We start from the raw sequence: 19,197 nt of genomic DNA on the forward strand, positions 1-19,197 counted from the left end.
TGCTGCCGGTTCCCCGTGTCTCTCGTGGTTGCATTCGCTGCCAGCACCGAAACCTGCCGGTGCGACGCGTCGGCAGCCGTGCTGACACGGCGGCGGCTGATTGCGCTACGGTGGCGCCGGCCCCTCCCCTGGCGGCTGCTGCTCGCGCTACGGAAGCGCCAGTCCTGTCCCTGGTGGCTGCGCTCGGAACTAGGCGTCTGCCGGCGCCGCTCTTCAGTGCCCGCGGCATGCCGGCAGACCGAGGAAAAGTGGTCCCGTTCGTGGCCATCGGTGGCAGGTGCGACCCAGGGCGGGGCAGGCACGACCGTCCGTGTGCTGCGCGGCACCGTAGCGGTCACACCGCCGGGTCTGGTCGGCCGAGCGCGAGTCCGCGCCGCTCGGCCGACCGCGCTGTCGCCGGTACTCGGAGAGCCGGCGCAGAGACGGCTCGCCCGGGCCACGGATCGCCGAGCTGTTGAGACGGGCGCTCTCGGACGCCCGGCACAGGTCGGCGGCCATCTGGAAGGTCAGATCGGGCAGTTCCAGCATGCGGCGTCTGGCCTCGTCGTCACTGGTGCCCACCACCAGATGGTCTCGAAACCTATAATCGGTGCAGTTCGGGCAAAAATCACAGCAGGACGCTATCTCCTTCAGGGCGCAGATAAAATCGTCCACTGACTCGCCTGGCTCCAGCATCCGCATGTTAAACTCGCAGCGGTCGATCACCACGTTCCGCTGCCGCCGAAGGTGGGTGTGCATGGCGGTGATTACATCGGCCATGGACGCCTCGGCCGGGATGGGCAGGCCAAACCGGACCACGCGGGCCCAGTCGTCGTCGAGAACAGCGAGCAGGGCGGCCCGCTGCTCAGCCTCGGTGAGATCGTGGACGCCGGTGAGGAGGCAGTAGCCGGAGAACTTCTCTTTCCAGGCCTCAAACTCCTTGAGGGTAGCGGTAGCCGCCAGCCGGGGCGTGGGCGTGCCGGCGGCGGGCATGCGTGCACGCGGCCGGGCGCCGGAATCGGGCCCCGCGGCTGCCTGGGCGGGTGCCGTGGCGTCCTGCACGGCCGTCGGGCCGGGAAGCACCCGCTCCAACAGCGCGGCCATCCGCTCCTCACGTCGCGCTGCCGCTGCAGCCAGCTCCAATTGCTGCTGCAGCATGCCCCGAAGTAGCTCCATCTCAGACGGCTTCTCGGCGGCGGCGGCCGACTGCGCCTCATCGCCGCCCGCCATCTTGGACGCGCGCGCCGCACACAGATGTCACTCGCGACTGGCGACACGAGCATGAATCAGAGATTATCCCAGCCGCTCGCCAGGTTTCGTGCCCCACCCCACGCCAGCCCGTCATCGACTTCAGTCGGCTGGGCGGCCCATCTTCCGCGATAGTCCTGAGGGCTTGCCCTCGGGGAGCGCGTGCGCCTTGGCGAAGAGCTTCGCTACCAGCACGTCTCGCCGGGCGGCCAGCGGGCACTGGCATCAGTCCGACCTCCGCCATCACTGCGTGGGCTGGGGTAAACAAGGGGCAGCCGGTGATATACGGGTCACCGCCCGCATCTCCCTCTGGAGGAGTTCCACGTGGGATTGTGGCGTCACCAGGAGCCAGGTGGCGGCCGCGTGCACCAGCACTCCACGGACGTATCCAGACGCTACAGCGCAGAGCTGTCGTTCCTCTAGTCCCCAGCCCCGCGCTGTCCGCTTGCGAAGCTGCTGGATCCCGGGCGCACTCGGGAGCGGAGACTGCGGCAATGGGCCCCGAAGTGAAGGAGCAGGTTGAGGGGGTGGCTCCGAGTAGTTTGAGACGGTCGGCTGCTGGAGCCGACTTTTCGTCGACTTTGATGGCGCAGTCCACGGCGTCCGCGGCGCTCTAGGAGACGACGAGCAGCTGCGTATTTCACCCGCTACCAGCATCTTGGACTATTTTGCCCAGCGCACCACAGCGTCCGTCGCCTCCTGCATCCGGCCCCAGCTCAGTGTCGTCTGTTTCCATTAACACTCTGAAATGACAAAACAATTAGCAATTAAAATCAAAGTTCAGCACTGACCAAGTTTGACCAAACTTGCCATTTCAACATAACACAGTGAGCTGTCAGAATGCTGTTCTTTTGTGCTTTGACACAGTTGCAAAATAGGTACCTTCATACGTATATCATAGAAGTAATTACTGGTTACTATTACTGGAGGATTTTTTTTTTACACCGTTCTCGTCAAGTAAAATACATTATTTTCTTTAACCCTATTCCTGGCGGGGGGGGGGGGCTTTAAGGCCCCCCATTCAGGTTTTTCTTGTGCCATTGCCAAACGCCGCAAGACTGAAAGCTCATACTCGGTGACTTTTTAAAACATTCATTGCGCACATTTTGACAAAAAAAGTTGCCGGGTCAGGTCAGGTCAGGTCACCAGAGGCGGTTTGGTGACCCCACCTCAGAAAAGTTTGCAATCACGCCAGAGCTAGAGTTTTTGACCGATCAATTTCTTCTCTTCGGGTTTTAGTTTGAGTACCAGTATGTGCAATTTGTATATCTCAGAATTTTCATATCTGTGACCTGAGGTCAGGCCAGACTCGTGACCTTTACATTGCAAGCCTATGGGAAAATATTGAAACGCCTCCTGCTTCGTGTAAACGAGTCAAAACCACCCAATTCTTTCAGTATTATGGAAGATTATCTCATCGGTGATGATCCTGGTGCCGCTAATTGACAGGGGCACCGGCAAAGGTCATCTGAGGTCATGTGACGTCATAAATCGTTTTTCTGTCAATAAATCACGACATGATGGTGCTAAAGACTTGCAAGTGGTACCAAACTGCTCGCCTGGTCAAGGCGCGTCGTTTGGTATGCAGCATGACCATACCCCGGTGCACCGTGTGCCGGGAGGAGGCCGCCACGCCCCGGCACCTCTTCTTCCGGTGCCCGGCCCTCATGGGCTGGCGTCTCCGGAGGTACGGGACGATTTTCCCGAGCCCGGAAGACGTCCGCGACGACGGAGAGGTGGCGGCCCTGGCGGCCGCCGTGAGGGACCTCCAGAGCCGCACGGCTACACCGCGGTAACGCGGCTGGATGGAACCACAACAACAACAACAACAACAACAACAACAGGTGCGCGGCGCTGAGCTGACGCCGCTGCTCCACTCTGGTCATGTCGAGGTCAGTGGCCAGCAGCTGGTGGTGCGCCGGGTCAGGTCAGGGGACGCGGGCGTATGCCGAGATCGCCGAGCTCGGAGGTGGGCAGCGCGGCGCGGAACACGCGACTGGAGGTGACAGTGACACGCCGCGCTGTCATCGAGCCCGGTCAGCTGCTGGCGACCACCAGACAGCCCGTTCAGCTGACCTGTCACGTGACGCCGCCCCTGGCAGCCAGCGACATCGTCTGGTTCAAGGACGGCCGCCGTCTGCCCGCCGCCGCCAGCCGGCCGGCTCTGCAGCTGACCGGCGGCAACCGCTCCGTGGCCGGCATGTACCAGTGTCACGTGACCGATGACCTCGCCACCACCCAGGTCAGCATCGGAGCGTTGCCGGCTCGGCTGCTGTTGTCGCTGGTTCAGCAGACGGTGCAGCCGGTGGTGGACACTGCGGTCACATTCACCTGTGCGGCCACCTCGTCACCGCCGCCGGCTGTCACCTGGACGAGGGACGGCGTCAGCGCCGACCAGCTGGGCGGCAGGTTCCACGTCCAGGACAGCACCTCTGGAGTTAAGGACGTCACTAGTCAGCTGACGATTCAGCAGGTGTCCCGTTTCAGCAGCTGTCACAGCTAACCTCTCCGACGGATCACCCTCCCGGTTCTGAGCTCCGGGGTCACTGCCTCCCATTGACAGACTTTTCTGGCGGCGGCAGCGGAGATATCATTGCTCCGTCTGCGGCGTGGATGGCCAGCCGGGTGGTAGACTCTGTGGTGCCGGCCGCGCTGTGGGCGCTCACCAACAGCTGGTAGACTGTGACCGGCAGCAGACTGCACAACTCGGCTACGTCCAGGTCGGCCGGGAACGGGCCCTCGCGCCGCCGGCCAGCCACAGGCAGCTGAGACCGATGGAGGAGGGTGACACGACCCGGCAGGTCAGCTGACGCGGCGCCACCTCCGGCACTCCCTCCTCTGTGGTGGCGGTGACGGGCGAGCTGGCAGGACCCTGGCCGGCTCGGTTACAGGCGCTCATCGGGACTGAGTATGCCGTGTTGGGCTGCAGGTGTTTGAGGAGCAGCACCAGCTCCGGTCGGCAGACGGACCTGGTCAGGGTGATCTGGTCGACCAGCCGGACGTAGGTGGCCTGTATCCGTCCGTGGGTCAGCGACTGCGGCGGCGGTGGGCTCCACGTCAGCCGCAGGGTGCGCGGCCCGGCAGGTCGTAGCCGGGCGCCGAGCGGCGGCCCGCCGGGCGGCTCCGGCTCGGTGTGCACCCTCAGCGCGCCGCTGGGCTCGCTGCTGCCGTGCCGATTCACGAAGAACACATGAAGCCGGTACGAGGCGCTGGGCTGGAGGCCGGCCACCAGCGCACTCCGCTGCCGGGCCAACACTGTCTCATTGACTCCCAGCTGCCAGACCCGGCCGGCGGCTCGGCGACGCACTGAACCACGTAGTGCGCCACGACGCTGTTGCCGTCGTACCTGGGCGGCCAGGCCACCAGCACGGATCGCAAGGTGACGGACGCCAGCCGCCGATCGGAGGGCGGCTCCGGCCGCTCAGTCACTATCACGTGCCGCGCGGTGCTGTCCTCGCCGTGACTGTTGCGTACGTGTAGGTGCCGCCGTCGGTCCGTCGCGCCGCCGTCAGTGTCAGCTGGGAGGAGCCGTCCGCAGCCGTTACCTGCACAGTGACGTCTCCGTCCGCCGGGGTCACCGGAGCTCGGTCGGGGTCGCCAGCAGATGGCTGCGCCGGTACCAGCTCAGCTGCAGCGGCCGGTCACCGAACGGCGCCAGACACCACCGAGGCGGCTCTCTGACGCTGCTGGAAACGAGCCGGCACGGTAATGCCGTGCGGCGCGGCGCGCCGCAGCGGCTCGTCCACGCCTTTGTCGGCGCTGTAGCCGTTTTCTCTGCCGCCGATCTCGGCGACCGTCAGCGGCGACAGGCAGCCGTCGGCGCCGCCCGACGGAGGATGAGCCGCCTGTCGACGGAGGATGAGCCGCCTGTTGGCGGAGCCCCGGAGCGCGGCGGCTGAAGTGAAAGTCCAGTCCATGAGACAATAAACGGTGGCTGATCGGCCGCCGAACAGTTGAAGTCACGACGCTGCCGCCCAGTGCCACTTCCCTGTCCACCATCTGGTGAAGCCAGCGCGGCAGCACTCTGACGCGGAGCTCGGCCGAGTCCGAGTGGCGGCTGCCGGTTACCGCGTTGGCCGCAGCCTGGTCGGCTCGCACGCACTGGAACACCAGGCTACTGTAGAACTCTGCGCCGACCGTCTCCAGGCGGTGGACGGCCAGCGAATGGTTGCCGCGCGGCCAGCTGAAGGTGATGGGCAGGTCGCCGAAGGTCACCAGACACGAGACCTGCGCCCGGTCGCCCACCTCCAGAGACGCCGGTAAGCTAAACGGCGCGATCCGCGGCGGCTCGATAACGCTGACGTCGACGAGTCCAGTGGCGGTGCGCCCGTCGCTGCCGGTGGCTCGGCAGCTGTAGAGGCCGCCGGCCTCTACGGCGGTCTGGGCGGCGCGGCCGCCCGGCCTGGCCGGGCGATTGAAGATGAAGCTGAAGGATCTAGACCACCACCAGAGCTACGAGGTGTGGGTGGCGGCCGTCAACGAAGCCGGGCAGGGCGCGCCATCCCGAGCGCTGCTCTATCGGCCCAACACAAACATTGCGGCACGAAAAAATAGCCTCGTTCTCGCGACTGGTACTGGCCGAGCAGGCGCGGCCGCTACTGGTGCAGTGCCTGGCGGTGGGCTGGCCGGCGGCGCGACCCGTCTGGAGCGCCGACCGGCCGCTGGCGCAGCTAGGCACCGCCATCCGCGAGAATGGCAGTCTGTTATCAGCGACGAGCCGGCAAGCCCGAAACTGGACCTGCTCGGTGGCGAGCGACGCGATGACGTTGCGTGTGCTGGTGAAGCGTCCGGCGCGCGCCGCAACGCCCGCCGTGCTCGGCGTTGGCCGCCACTGGGTGCGGCTCGGCTGGAGTCTGCTGGGCTGGAGTACTTTTCTGCTGCCGCCAGAAAAGTCTGTCAATGGGAGGCAGTGACGCCGGGGCTCAGAACCGGGAGGGTGATCCGTCGGAGGGGTTAGCTGTGACCTCCCACCGGGGAAGGTCAGCTATCACTGGGAAGGGTTCGCTGCCACCAGCCACCGGGCAAGGTCATCCCCCACCAGGGAGTGTCAGCTGTCTTTGGGGAGGATCAGATGGCGAGGATCAGCTGTCACTGGAGAGGATTCAGCTGTCAGGAGAAATACCACTTGTATTATGGGGTTTAGAACAGCTGGAATGGCAGCTCTGTAGCTTGAGCAGACACCATGGGCGGCCGAACGAGGAGGGCACCGGGGCACCGTGACGTGCCCCCCTTTGGCTTTGACATTTTAACATTAGCCCTATGGGCGTTGCATGGAAAGAATGGGACTTGGACCAAAAGTCGGCAGTGTCCCCCCCCCCCCAAATTGAAGGTGTTCCGCCGCTACTGGCTGACACCTGACATTAGCGCATATTTTAAGCCTTAGCACCCCAGCAACCACTCTAGCCAAGGATTTATGTTATCAATTTGATCTGAATCTTCTGAATGGAAGGGTTCACAAGGACATAGTCCCCGCTGAGAGGAACATGTTGGCATGCCCTCCACATTCTAAGCACACATACTGGGCTAGGGCAGAATTTGGTCTGAAATCATATGTACGCACAAAACCATGCATAGCCAATCCCTTACTGACAAAGGCTGGCTACAGCCTGCCAGCAGCCATAACCATACCCGTGAGGAGTCTCATAGCAGCACGCGGAGCACGTGCTGCTCCGCTACCGGGCCCTCGCTGGCTCCCGTCGAGGTATTGGGTTTACGTGGAAATAAAAACTTATTCGGACGCTCAAACATGGGATAGTGTGCAAAGCCCCGAAACACTCTGCCTGGTTGATATAGCCTTGATCAGTATATGTGTACATGTGCTTTATATGAAAGGGGCTTAATTTTCGCACAAATAGCCACCTAATTTTTGGAGCAAATCACTCAGAAATTTCGGCGCAAAATCGCTTGCGCCGAATTTCGGCGCAAGATGGTCTCACGGGCGTCCGGCGTAGTGTATGGATGTTTTCCAGTCTGGCCCGTGAGGAGTCTCATAAACAAGATATATTAAATATTAATTTTAATTCTGAAATAACTCCCATGCCTGCATGATACAGGAGTGTGGTGAATTGAAAAAATGCAACTAGGTAATGCAGCCACTCGGACAGAATTCAGCCATTCTTCATGCTGTTGGTTTTGTAGGTACTCGGAGCACTCAGCAGTGTACCAAAATCATATTTTTGCTTGGGTGTCAGAGGGGAAAATTGCTGACCAAAAAAAAAAAAGGATGAGAGTGAAAATTGTCGGTCAGGTAAGGCCCAAAAACAGTGGGAAAATGATCAAAAACATTAATCTATCTACAATTGTGACAGATGTAAAACAACCATTCCCGCAATTGCTCCTTCTCGGTGGGATTGGGAGTGGAAAATTGGGCTTGAAAACTGGAGGCGAGAGTGCAAAATGATTTGCATTTCGATGTCGTTTCCCACCCACATCTACAAATTTTGGGACACTGCGCATCAGTCAATGTACATTATGGTTCAGTCGCAAGCCTTGCTTTAATCAACGAAAAAAAAATTCTAACATGCATCATGAATTAACAAAATTTTTATTCATATTTTTGTTTTTACCTTTTCTCATTATTTCATGCACACCTTAAAATCATGAAACTGTAGCGAGCAACTGATTTGAAGATAGGAAAGTCCTTGCTACATTTCTCGACATTATCAAAACATCTTTTTCCAAACATACCTATCAACATCCTGGAAATATGACTTAGCAATATATTGAGGTTCCATACCCTTGACAAGGCAAATGCACAAACTTTTAAACCAAAACAACTTTACCAACTTTTAAATAAATTTGTGACTCCCACTCCTACTCCTTTACAAAAAATCTGTTGTTGCCTGCTGGATCGAAAAGCGAAAGAGCACCCTCGCCCCTTCCGTGAGACCTGCACAAACTTACCAGGAGTCTGCAGTCAGAACACGACACCGTATTCATATTGAAAAAGGGCATAGCGTATAGAAGAGTAGCGACTAGCGTCTCACTGACCTTAGGCCAAAATATTTCACTTGATGACATCCACGCAACGCAAGGCCAATGCAGTGTAGATAGGCATATCAATATAGAAATGATATGTCCAAATATGTCTTTGCCGCGTCATAGTTGTAACGCACTGCGGGGAACTCCAGAGATCTGATTGGCTAATATTAGCCAATCAGTAGCATATGTTACTGGAAACTGTCATAGTGGAAGTAAATTGGTAGCTGTTTCAGCTACCAAACTGATGAAGGAAATAGGTAAAATTGCTTATTTTACACGAACACCTGTCATACGCTAATCAAAGTAGAGCTAATGAAAATGGCATTATCCCACAAAGGAAAGCCAATTTGCCACGTAAGCCACCATGAATAGATTTGCTGAGCTTGTCATCACGTGTTTTTAACAAAAACAGTCAATGAAATAATGTAATTTACGAATTTCTAGCACTCACATGCATATTTTCGTCTGCACACCGAATTGCGTCCAGGATATTGGCCATGGCGTATTTCTCGGGAACCCTCTGTTAGTGGAAATTCCACTATCTGGCAACTAGCCCTATGTAAACGCGGCTGGTGTTATTCCCCTTCTACCTGTCTCTCTCTATCCTCCACCCGCTCACCTCTCTCTTCCTCCGTTCACTACGCCAGCAGGTGGACAGGTGAGCTCGCTGATCGATTCACTTCCTGCTGTCTCTGACGTGGCACTCCTTCACCGTTCCGGCATCCACCATCGTCTGCGCTGACCGCTTAATAACAGCCCCGGCGCCTGTTTTTCTCCGACCTCCCGGATACGCACTCGGCAGCACTAATTATGCCGCGATGCAAAAGCGAATGAAAACGTTATTTTCGCCGCCGCCGGGATGTCAAGGAGCCGTCGAGAAAGAAGCGTGAGCGAGATTGGCTCAATTCGCCGCAGTCGAGGTAACCTCGCCGCGCGCGTGCCGCGAGGCGGCGTATTTTGACGCGGAGGGATCCACGCGCGGCGTATTTTGACGCACGATGACTCTTCCCTGCTCGCTCCGCCCATCCGAAGGGTTTCTTCCGCGTGCCGGGGGCGACGCGGCACCACAAAAGGTCTAAACAAGTCCTCGTGTAACGGTATCAATAATTCAGCCGCGGGCTGCGGCCCGGTAAACATATTTACAAATGAGCGACGCGCGCTGGCCGGAGGCGGACGGTTGGCTGCTGACTGATGGACGGTGCCGGGGGCGGGGTAGCCGCCCACCGCCCTTCGACTACCGCCCACCGCCCTTCCTACGCCCTCCGCCCACCGCCCTACGCCTTACACAACCACCGTCCTCCGCTCACTGTCCTATAATACGACCACATGCCGCCCGCGGTACTGTCAGGGGAGAGGTGATATGATGATATGTCCTTGTAGGGACGGACTGAGGAGGTGTCAGCTTGTAAAGAAAGTGAAGAAAAGCGGACACTTGCAGTTTGGTGTGTGTTCATTGTGTAGCTTTTTTAGGTGTTCTAATTTGAAAGCAACGATAAAGTATTCAATTTCGCTCATTCACTTCAGCACTCACCACCGTTTAGATGAGGGTTCATTTTATGATGTCTATGACTGGGTCGTTGTTGTAGGTATTGATTTTTAACGAGCAGACAGTCTCATGTAAAAAAGTAGAGCTTCGGCCCCAGCATTGGTAATGTCCAATGCATGGCCTTGGATAGCCCGCCGGGCACTTATAAGGACGTTGAGTCATCGAATATAATGAGACGTGCGAACTCAGGAAGCGGCGTTTTGTAGTTCATTTGATAGAGTGATCTGTTTAACATAATGCATGGGAAACCCTGCAATTCGCTTGCTACAAACAATGGCACATTTGCAGATGCTACCGTGCTACGGCTAAACAATGGTTATAGCAATGCGAGGTCTCATGTCACTGATGCTACGCTGAAGCACAGAAGGTGCACTGACCAAAATGTGTCAATAAAAAATCTGAGTAGTACCTATAAATCCCATCAAGCAAGGAGCAGAGGGAACCCAGGGTTCCAAAAGTCGAACCTCAAATGTAACACCTAAAAGTAATTAAAAATATTATGTTACATAATCTTGCAGGCTGTTCTACACGCAGGAGTACCAGGTCTCGCATACCGGTATGGACAGAGAACAGACACCGGGCGGGGAAACACGAGTAGGTATAGTGCAATCTGACCCCTTGCAATATTGATCGGAAGCGTTTTCAGCATACATCTGAACCCCAACTATACCGACAGCAGGTAAACGGTGAAGGTGAAGGTGTAGGGATACGTGAGAATTAGCGACCGTGTGGTGTGCGGATGATTTCTGGCTGAGAGTCTGCGCATCCGGGAAACTTTTAAAGGTTTCATTGAACCGTAGCTGAGTCGAAATATGGAGTCGCGAATAACACATTGTGCAATGCAAGTCACATGGTGCCTTGGAAACATGCAAACATTTAATAAAATGACGCTCAGAAGTCCCTCAGAGGCCTCAGTCCCTCAAAGTCAACGAAATAACGTCTACTTTGTAACGACTGACAACAAACTCTCAGCAAATGTAAGAGACAGCAATTCAACCGTAGCTGCATTGACAATCAAATTTCCTCTACGAAAATACCTATGCCCTTCTATAGCCATCACGGGACATGGGGCTCGTCTCTCGCACACCAGGTTCGTCTCCCGTGCGCCGTTAGTCTCCAATCTCATTAGTCGAGGGCGGCACGGTAGGCGGAGCTCGGACCAGCCGCGTTTGTTTTTGTGGCAGAACTGACGCAGGCGGCAGCGGTGCACTTTGGGGCCCGACACGGGCACTTTGAGGGAGCGATGGATGTTTTGCTGCACTCTTCAGGCTTCGACCATCGCGCGCGATGCAACACCGAGGGTCACAGAGCAGTCAGACAATTGATCGTTATCTATACGCAGCAGCGCCAGCAATGCTAAAGAGATAAACCATAGTCCAATGGTTCGGGGAGACAGAGGCATCTATATAATGCCCATATTTACGCAATGCATACCAAACAAATGGGAATAAGATGTAAAATTTGAAGAGCCGTCATATCCGTTCCTCTGATGATAACGGCCCCGTAACCCTTGCCTGTGTCACGTTGCAATTGCAGAGGTACTCGAGTGGGTGGTCCTAACTATAGCGACTCCCTGCTAACTATGGCCGCCTTCCGTGCCGGGGTGCGGGCGTCATTTTTTCTCCTCTAATGCACACAAACACCCTCGGTCGGTCGGGACAGAGCACTCTGCCGGCCCGCCGCTAATGCCTCGCTCCATTCGGTTGCAACACTGTCCATAATCACCGCGCGGCTCTCCCTAATGGCTGTTGTTCGTGACGACCGGTCCAAATTAGCGCCGAACCAAGGTGACGCGGCCGTCCTGGAGTGGCCGTGACGGTGACGAAGTCGACTCGGGCCGTAACGTGACGCGACCGGGCGTGAACGTTACGGATCGGCGACTAATGCATTGCTGCGTCTTCTGAGAGAAACACAGACGCTGCTGCAGGGCAGCGCGACGCCATCTTGGATTTCTGCGTTGCGGCGAATGCGGCGAGAGTAGCGCAGTGGAAAGATGTTTATCGGACTGTCGGCTGAGTTACGGATCGCGCTGCGGCTGAACGCTGCGGTTGGATTCGGAATGGACGGACAATTTATGAGCGCTGCCAAATTTGGTGAATCATAAATAAACATGTGCTGTGAAAAGGAGCGCCAGGGACGGAGCTACTCCATCTTTCCGGGGTGGGAACAGGAAGAACAATGGCACAGTCCAAAATAAGGAAGGTAAATATATCCCGCCAAGTTCCTAGTTCCTAAACAACAAATAATTGGTGCTAAGTGTAGCGCAATTCGCAAGGCGGGTGCCAATGCCCTCATACCACTGCACTTAATCTAAGATATGCACTTGATACACGCAAGCCGTAATGTTTATTGAGGAATGCATGATTAAAGATCCAATGAATTGACATGTTGCCAATTATATAGGTAAACACACTTTTGATTCCACATTTCATTCATTATTATACCTACCTTAGGTTTTATATTTCTTTCATTAGGTGCTAAAGGTACTGTCTTTTCTAAGGTAAAGACGTAGAACCGTCGGGGAATTGAATAAAACAAACTTACTTATAAGCCATTTTTTATTATCCGACTGAGTTTGCTGATAAAACCTAAATATCACATAAAAAAGTATCTTGACAGCACTTTTGTGTTCTCTGTAGAACACAAAATTTTCTTCGCAATGTTTCAATACAATACGATCAATTTTTCAAATTACTTTCTTCGTATTGCCTGCAGGTTTGGTCTTCAGTGACTAAGGAACTTTATTGTGGGCTTGGTGCGTTAGAGCCTTTTGCCCCTATCCAAGTTTCTCACTTCAGTGATACTTAATGCGAGTCAAACCAGACGCCCGGAAACCGATGCACTTCACCACACACGTCGCACCGGAAGAGCTCACTTCCGGCGACCATTTCCGATAACCGGTGCGTGCCGAGACAGTGCAGGTCAGGGGCGGTGGGCACGTGACCCAAAACGGGAGCGTTCAGCAGTCAGCACCGCTCGTCAGCAGAAAGGCAGCGGACTCACCTGATGGATATGAGAGCTGTTCACACCGCTTATTGCAACGAGTTTGGCTGTGATGAGACCGGCGGCAGCCGTGGTAATTTACCTGTGCATTCACGGCACATAGCCACTAATCACACTGGTAATAATGTGTTTTTACATAGCAGTACCATGCATTTTTAGTGAGTTATGCAGCCGAGCAACGACGACCATAGGCGACGATAAAGTTGGCGCCGACCGAGACAGCAAATATGTGGCAATAATGAATGGATGTTAAACAATTTTCGGTCGCTACCGTTCAGCCCGGGTATTGTCTGTTTCTTATGCTCCGCTGCCGTGATCGCAGCTGAAAATGGTGTTGAATACTGGATATTTGGTCGTGCCATATGTACACGTAAATCACTAAAATGGTTGCAAAAAAATGGTGCATTATAATAACCACGAGTCCGTAAAAAGGGTACCTAAAAGCAACAATAGTTCACACAGCCCGGTAGCTGGCAAGCATTCATTCAACCAGTTTCCGACTGTCCAACGCCCTCTTTACTTACCGCTGGATTATTATTACCTACGAGGGAGCCAAAGTGAGAAAACCCGCACGTAAGTAAGCCAACGAAGAATGAAAATGAGTAAAGGTCTCTTAAATTAGGCTAGGTACGAGCATTTGCGAACAAGTGAAAACCATGTTAACAGAAACAAAATTCATGAACATCCAATCAATCCTATGAACTTGCAATTATAATTCGTGGCAGGCTCCTGGCTACCCCATATTAGTGGCAGGGGGGGCTGTTTACGACCCCCCCCCCCTTGATATCTCGAGATCTAACCGGCCGATTTTCAAAATTCAAACGGCATTCGATTTGGCTCAACGAGATCTACATTTCTAAAAAAAGAAAAATTAAAAAATGTCAATAGGGGGGTAGAGGGGGGTAAAAACGGGCAAATTACAGATACATTTTAGACTGTTTACCACGGCCAGGTTTCTGAACCAATCTTAACGCAACTTTTGCCGATCGATAGAGAATGAACCAGGAATTCATATGGATCCTAAAAATATGCATTTTCAAAAATCATAGGCGGATACAGATCATTGAGATTGGGGGTACACAAAAAGTATAGTAAATAAGGTTTTTGTTGGTACTGTTTCTAAAAAGGGTGGCAATGGTCTTGTTTTGTTACAATGTTCTTATGAGAGAACGACTAAAATTGTATTGGTCATGCATAGGCGGTGTCAGGGCACCTATGTTGGGAGGTAAAAAATAACCCCCTTTTTGGACGCCTGGATCCGCCTATTATTGCAAAAACGTGTCAAAAGAGGATGCACAATAACTTTGTATATGTTATCACATGATACCTTTCATTCACTGTTCGTAAAACTGGTGCAGCATCGTGATCTTCGCCCAAATGACTCGCTTCACGAATAGGACCCCCCAATTCCCAGTGCTCTGGAGCCGCCCCTGGTAAAGTTATGAACTTGAAATTTTCAGGGAATGTGCCCAATTTAGTTTTAGGAAAAGTCAGAAAATTTCAGCATCGTAGCTTCAGCGGTTTCGGAGATATTCCCGAAAAACCTGAGGGGTGGATAAAAACAACCCCCCCCCCTGCCACTAATAGGGTTAAAAGGAATGACGTTCCACTCTGAGTAGTAACTTTCCATTATTTCCCCAGCCTGTACCGGATTCGGAACGCGACTCCTCTGTGTGTGAACGGCGGGGCGGTCGGGCGGTCCAGTGTCCACCCAGTGCGGGCCACTAAATCAGAGGCCACCGCGACAAAAGCGGCTCGTCACCGGGTGACACTCTGGGCAGACGGTCCACGGGTGGTCCGCTGTGGTCCCGGGGTGGTCCGCGGTGGTCCAGGGAGGGAGGGGAGGGGAGGGGAGGGGAGCAGAGGCCAGAATTCGTTTTATGTCCCAGAGTGAGCGGCATGATGAGCGACTATGGTGTGAAATAAATAGACCTCAGGCTTGAAATGCCGCAATGTGTCACACCCATTTACGCCCTTCGTTGCGTTTTCGCAACGCAAGTAAGCGTCGACGTGATCGAAGCTTGAGAAGTGTGTAATGGAGGCTAACCGATGAGACAAGTTTCAGTGTGTGTAGCATGGTTGTGCGCATGATGCTACGCAGTTACAAGTCTGTGCGGTCGGTAAGTTACTGCCTAGAGCTCCCTGAGGGAAGTCGAAGTTCTTGTGAGTGATGACGTCACGAAAAACAACACAAATAGGCTAAGTGCTCAATGATATCGTAATGAAGATTGTGTAAACATATTCTGCAGAGTCCCTACAATAGCTTAGATATGCATTTTGTTAAGAAATCATGCTGCAAAAAGGGTTTGTGACTATTTTCAAACATGACTACGGTGGCGTTGCGGAAACGCAACGAAGGGCACATCGGAAAGACAGCAATGTTGCGAAAACGCAACGAGGGGCACATTGGTAGGGTAGCGGAAGTATGAATATCAACAATAGAGTTCACTCGTGATACGCTGTGGGTTCTTTCTTTCTCTCCCCCATCTTCCTCCCTCTCTTCCTCGTTCCCCAACTCTCTTCCTCCCTCTCTCTCTCTCTCTCTCTCTCTCTCTCTCTCTCTCTCTCTCTCTCTCTCTCTCTTTCTCTCTCTCTCGTTTTGTAGTCATGAGGGACGTGTATAGGTATGTTAAGTGCAATGTGCGTTTGCACTTAAAATGTTGCGACATAGTTCACATTTACTGCCTCAAACAGCTACAAACACTCCTTTCTTTTTCTCTCACAGATTATCGGGATGTTCGTTCACTAAGCAATGTGTTCCCATGCATCTGAAAATCGCATGGTAGGAAGAGGACCTGTATCAAACGGTCGGCGATGCTAACGGACCTGAGAGATAATTAGGTCCTTTGGAAATTGGATCGACTATGTACATACATTATGCATATATAATGAATAACGGGGATGTAGTCTGGTATCAGACGACAGATAGACATTGCCAATCTCTGGATACATTCTGCTGACTACCAACCTTTACGTTAGAAAAGATAACTCAGGGTCGGCAAATAGTGGGATATGCCCCCTCTGTGGGTAGCAGAGCCCTTCGGCAGGGGTAATGAGGGCGTCTGGGAAAATAGTCTTTTTTAGGATTCATAACTTGCATAGGTTAATAAGCTGCTTAATGTGGAGTATACGCTTGTTTTCTTACTTGGGATAGGCCTTTTATCGAATCAGACCATTTTAGAGCTAGCAGTATTATTGGAATTAGGGGAGACATTTGTCTGAGCGGGCACAGTTAATCGTCGAGACTGAGCCCAGCCAGTGGGCAGGCCACCCATGACCCAGCCCCCCTCCCCTCCCAAGCACTCACTGCACCCGGCTACAGGCGTGCTCCTTTGTGAGCTGCCCGAATGCGATACATATATAGTTGCCCGTCTAGCCCGGAAAAGGGGATTGAGGCGTGGAGATGAAGGATTCAACTATCCTGAAGATGGAAAGGACGTATTCACGGAACAGTTTGAAAGTGTGCCACTGCGTCGAATCACCATTCTGCCCTGGCATTGCCTCGAGAAAGAGGTTACACGTGAAGGTCACTGAGAGTGGGGCCATGAAAATTTTGGATCAGATGTAAACATGATAAACTGGGAGGCGATTTGTTATGATGCGCTACGCCTTGCGCGGGTAATTTGTAAAAAGCCCGATCGGTTCATTTTTTCTCTTTTTTTTTTTGCTGGAGTGGGTACGACTAACCTGCAATGGAATTTAACTTTACTCCTAGGAGGGTGGTTAACGATCATTGCGGATACGCGTATACGTGAGGCACTGGTTTACTCCCAACCTCCGTTCAATTGTTTTCAGTGTGGGGTCTGATAGGTGGGATAATGGCTCTGTCTAGCATCCAAAAAGAAAGCGTCACCCTGGGTACGTGTCGACCACAACTTTAAATGGACAACTGTTGTCGAAAATGACCGTTTGTTGTCATCTCCCCGTTCGCGAATCCTGAAGTTATGCTCCCCCACTGAGGCTTTTAGGCGGGTTATAGAGCATGAGGGATGTGGGTTCCACATTTTCAAGCAATAGTTGTCAACAGTTGATTGATGTTTTGTCAAAACAAATTAGCATATACGGCAGTTCAGTGTACTTTATGGCCGCCTGATGTGCCCGTCGTTGCGTTTTCGCAACGCTGATGGCGCCCGGTGTGCCCTTCGTTGCGATTTCGCAACGCACGTTTTTTACGTTTTTCTCGAAAAACTTTTGCTGCAGGCAAAAATTATTTTCGATTCCATGCAAGGCCCTGGTAGGAGCATAACATATTTTGATTTCATCGATTTTCATGATGGTCAATATTCCTGGGCATAAATGGGTTAACAGACAATTTAAAAACAAACATAGCCTTGAATGTAAGAAGGATTAATAAAGAGGCTTCAAAAAGTGTTAAAGAAGTGACATCAAGGGAAATTTTAGCGGCTTTTCAGACCGACAAGCAACAACTTTGAGTCAAATGCTGTTAAAAAAGCATACCAAAAATAAGACATTAAAGCACCGTCGAAACCAGCGGATAGCCAGAAAAGTTACGATACATTTTTTTTTAATTCACAATGAAATGTTTGTATAAGTTCTACAGGAGTGATCGGAAACAAACATGCAAATATTCAAAGTATTTTAAAGGCATGGAATGTTCACATGAGCCTTCCGGTGTATTCCCACGTCCGATTAAAGGTAGACGCTGTCTAGTACGGTGACAGTAGACATTTTTCTCCATTCCCCCACCCCCATCAATCTTATTTGAGAGTGACAGCTGGCGAAAGCTGATTTAGTAGCCGTCACCTTATGTGGTAGCGGTTGACACAGTTGATTGAACTCATCCCTGACCGTCCACTTCCTGAGGCCCGCTGACCACTGGCGATTGCCCGATAGGACATCACTCGGAAGTACAGCACAAAGTGGGCAATGCGCGTATCGAATGGACCTCTGTGGACTGTGGGCGCACGTCCAGGTACGGGTTCCCACGTTCACGTCCGTCCCTCCCCCTCCTCCGGCGGCCCCAGGAGCCGCGCGCCCCCTCACCCCTGACCTGTCCCCCCACCGCTCGGTCACCGGCGCGGTGAGGTGTCACAGGGGGCCAGTCAGGGTGGTCCTCACCGCCAGGTACCGTACCGACCCCTCATCATCACCGGTTTAGGTTCTGAACTCACCATGGTCTCACGCTCCCTGTTGGCTGAGAGACTCGCAGAAACGCCGCCGAGACGACACGAGAAGCGCAAAACGGCGGCCCGCAAAAGGTATCTCCCGCACCCAATCAGCACGGCGGGGGCGGCTGTGGCTCCTCCGCCAAAGATAGACCGATACCGAGTCATTAATATTGGTTTAATTGCTGGGCTGACGGGGCGTCATATGCATTTCAAGAGGGCCGCGCACTCGGCGCCTTTTGGGGGCGTGTTTGGGACGGCCGGTCCGCGGGGGTCCGGTCGGACCGGCCGCTGGCGGTGGTTCTGTTTGTCTTCCGCGTCGACACGCAGTCGGCCCGTTTGATTTGGTGATGATTGGAGCACAGTTTTCGCCGCAGACAGTGGCGGCTCGGCGGCACAGAGCGATGTAGAGACTGGTGATAAATCGACTGTTCCCGGCTCTGTCTGCCGGTGCTAGAGTGAAGATGATATATGTAATATAGGGTCTGTTCCCGTCGCTCCTCCCAAAAAATCTCGGATGAGGTTGGATGAGCTTGGAGGAGAGCCGTTTCAGAGGAGCCACGGGAATATTTTTGCGAGGAAATCAGCTGTTTGCGGGCTGTAACGGTCGGCGATTTATGGCGCGCAAACAGAAATCAAGAGATAATAATCGCTTTCTAATAAAATAACCGTAGATTAATATCGAACATTACTATTAAAAGATACCCCATCCTCATCGATCACTAAAATCATTCCCAATTCCCTCAAATCTCATTTATAAACAATTCACATTTGTATTACGTGCGCCAGATATGTCTACGCAGAGCCTCCTCCAAAAATCCAACTTTCGTTTGGGATGAGGGAGGAGGCAAAAAGTGGTGGTGAGATGTGGAATCAAGATGAGCTTAGAGGAGCTTGGAGGAGCGACGGGAACGATTTTTTGAAACGGGAGGAGGTTAGAGGAGCTTGGAGGAGGTTGGAGGAGCGACGGGAACAGACCCATAGAAAGACGTCCACAGGAGAGATAAAAACACTGCGTTTTGTGCTGGCGATCACGTCGTCACAAGTTTGGCCACGAGCGGGTAAATTAAATACACAGGGGCCCAGGGCACATGGCAGGTATTTAACAAACGCAAAAACAAGGATACCAGCTACTGCACATTTCATCGCTACAAATATTAAGCACCTGAAATGGCAGTCATAAAACAGACATTTTGGCATGCATCGTGTTCCAAACTAGGGGCAAAATCGCTTCTCATTTCGAGATAAGTGGCGATTGTAATAGCCAATGACAATGACAGCAACTAATGCATCTTAACCCTATTCCTGGCGGGC

At 53.3% G+C, this 19,197-nt stretch overlaps 1 protein-coding gene across 1 annotated transcript; it reads right to left on the bottom strand.

The window, feature by feature from the left end:
* Positions 1–213: 213 nt before the first annotated feature.
* Positions 214–8,255, bottom strand: LOC122388147. The gene is made up of 2 exons (XM_043378970.1): positions 8,131–8,255; positions 214–1,970 (listed from the first exon to the last, which is right to left on the bottom strand). The coding sequence occupies exon 2, from the start codon at positions 1,207–1,209 to the stop codon at positions 214–216; it is 996 nt and encodes a 331-aa protein (XP_043234905.1). The 5' UTR covers positions 1,210–1,970; positions 8,131–8,255.
* Positions 8,256–19,197: the final 10,942 nt, after the last annotated feature.

Source organism: Amphibalanus amphitrite, unplaced genomic scaffold (assembly GCF_019059575.1).
Source record: "Amphibalanus amphitrite isolate SeventyFive unplaced genomic scaffold, NRLGWU_Aamphi_draft 000311F_arrow, whole genome shotgun sequence".
Classification (NCBI taxonomy): domain Eukaryota; kingdom Metazoa; phylum Arthropoda; class Thecostraca; order Balanomorpha; family Balanidae; genus Amphibalanus; species Amphibalanus amphitrite.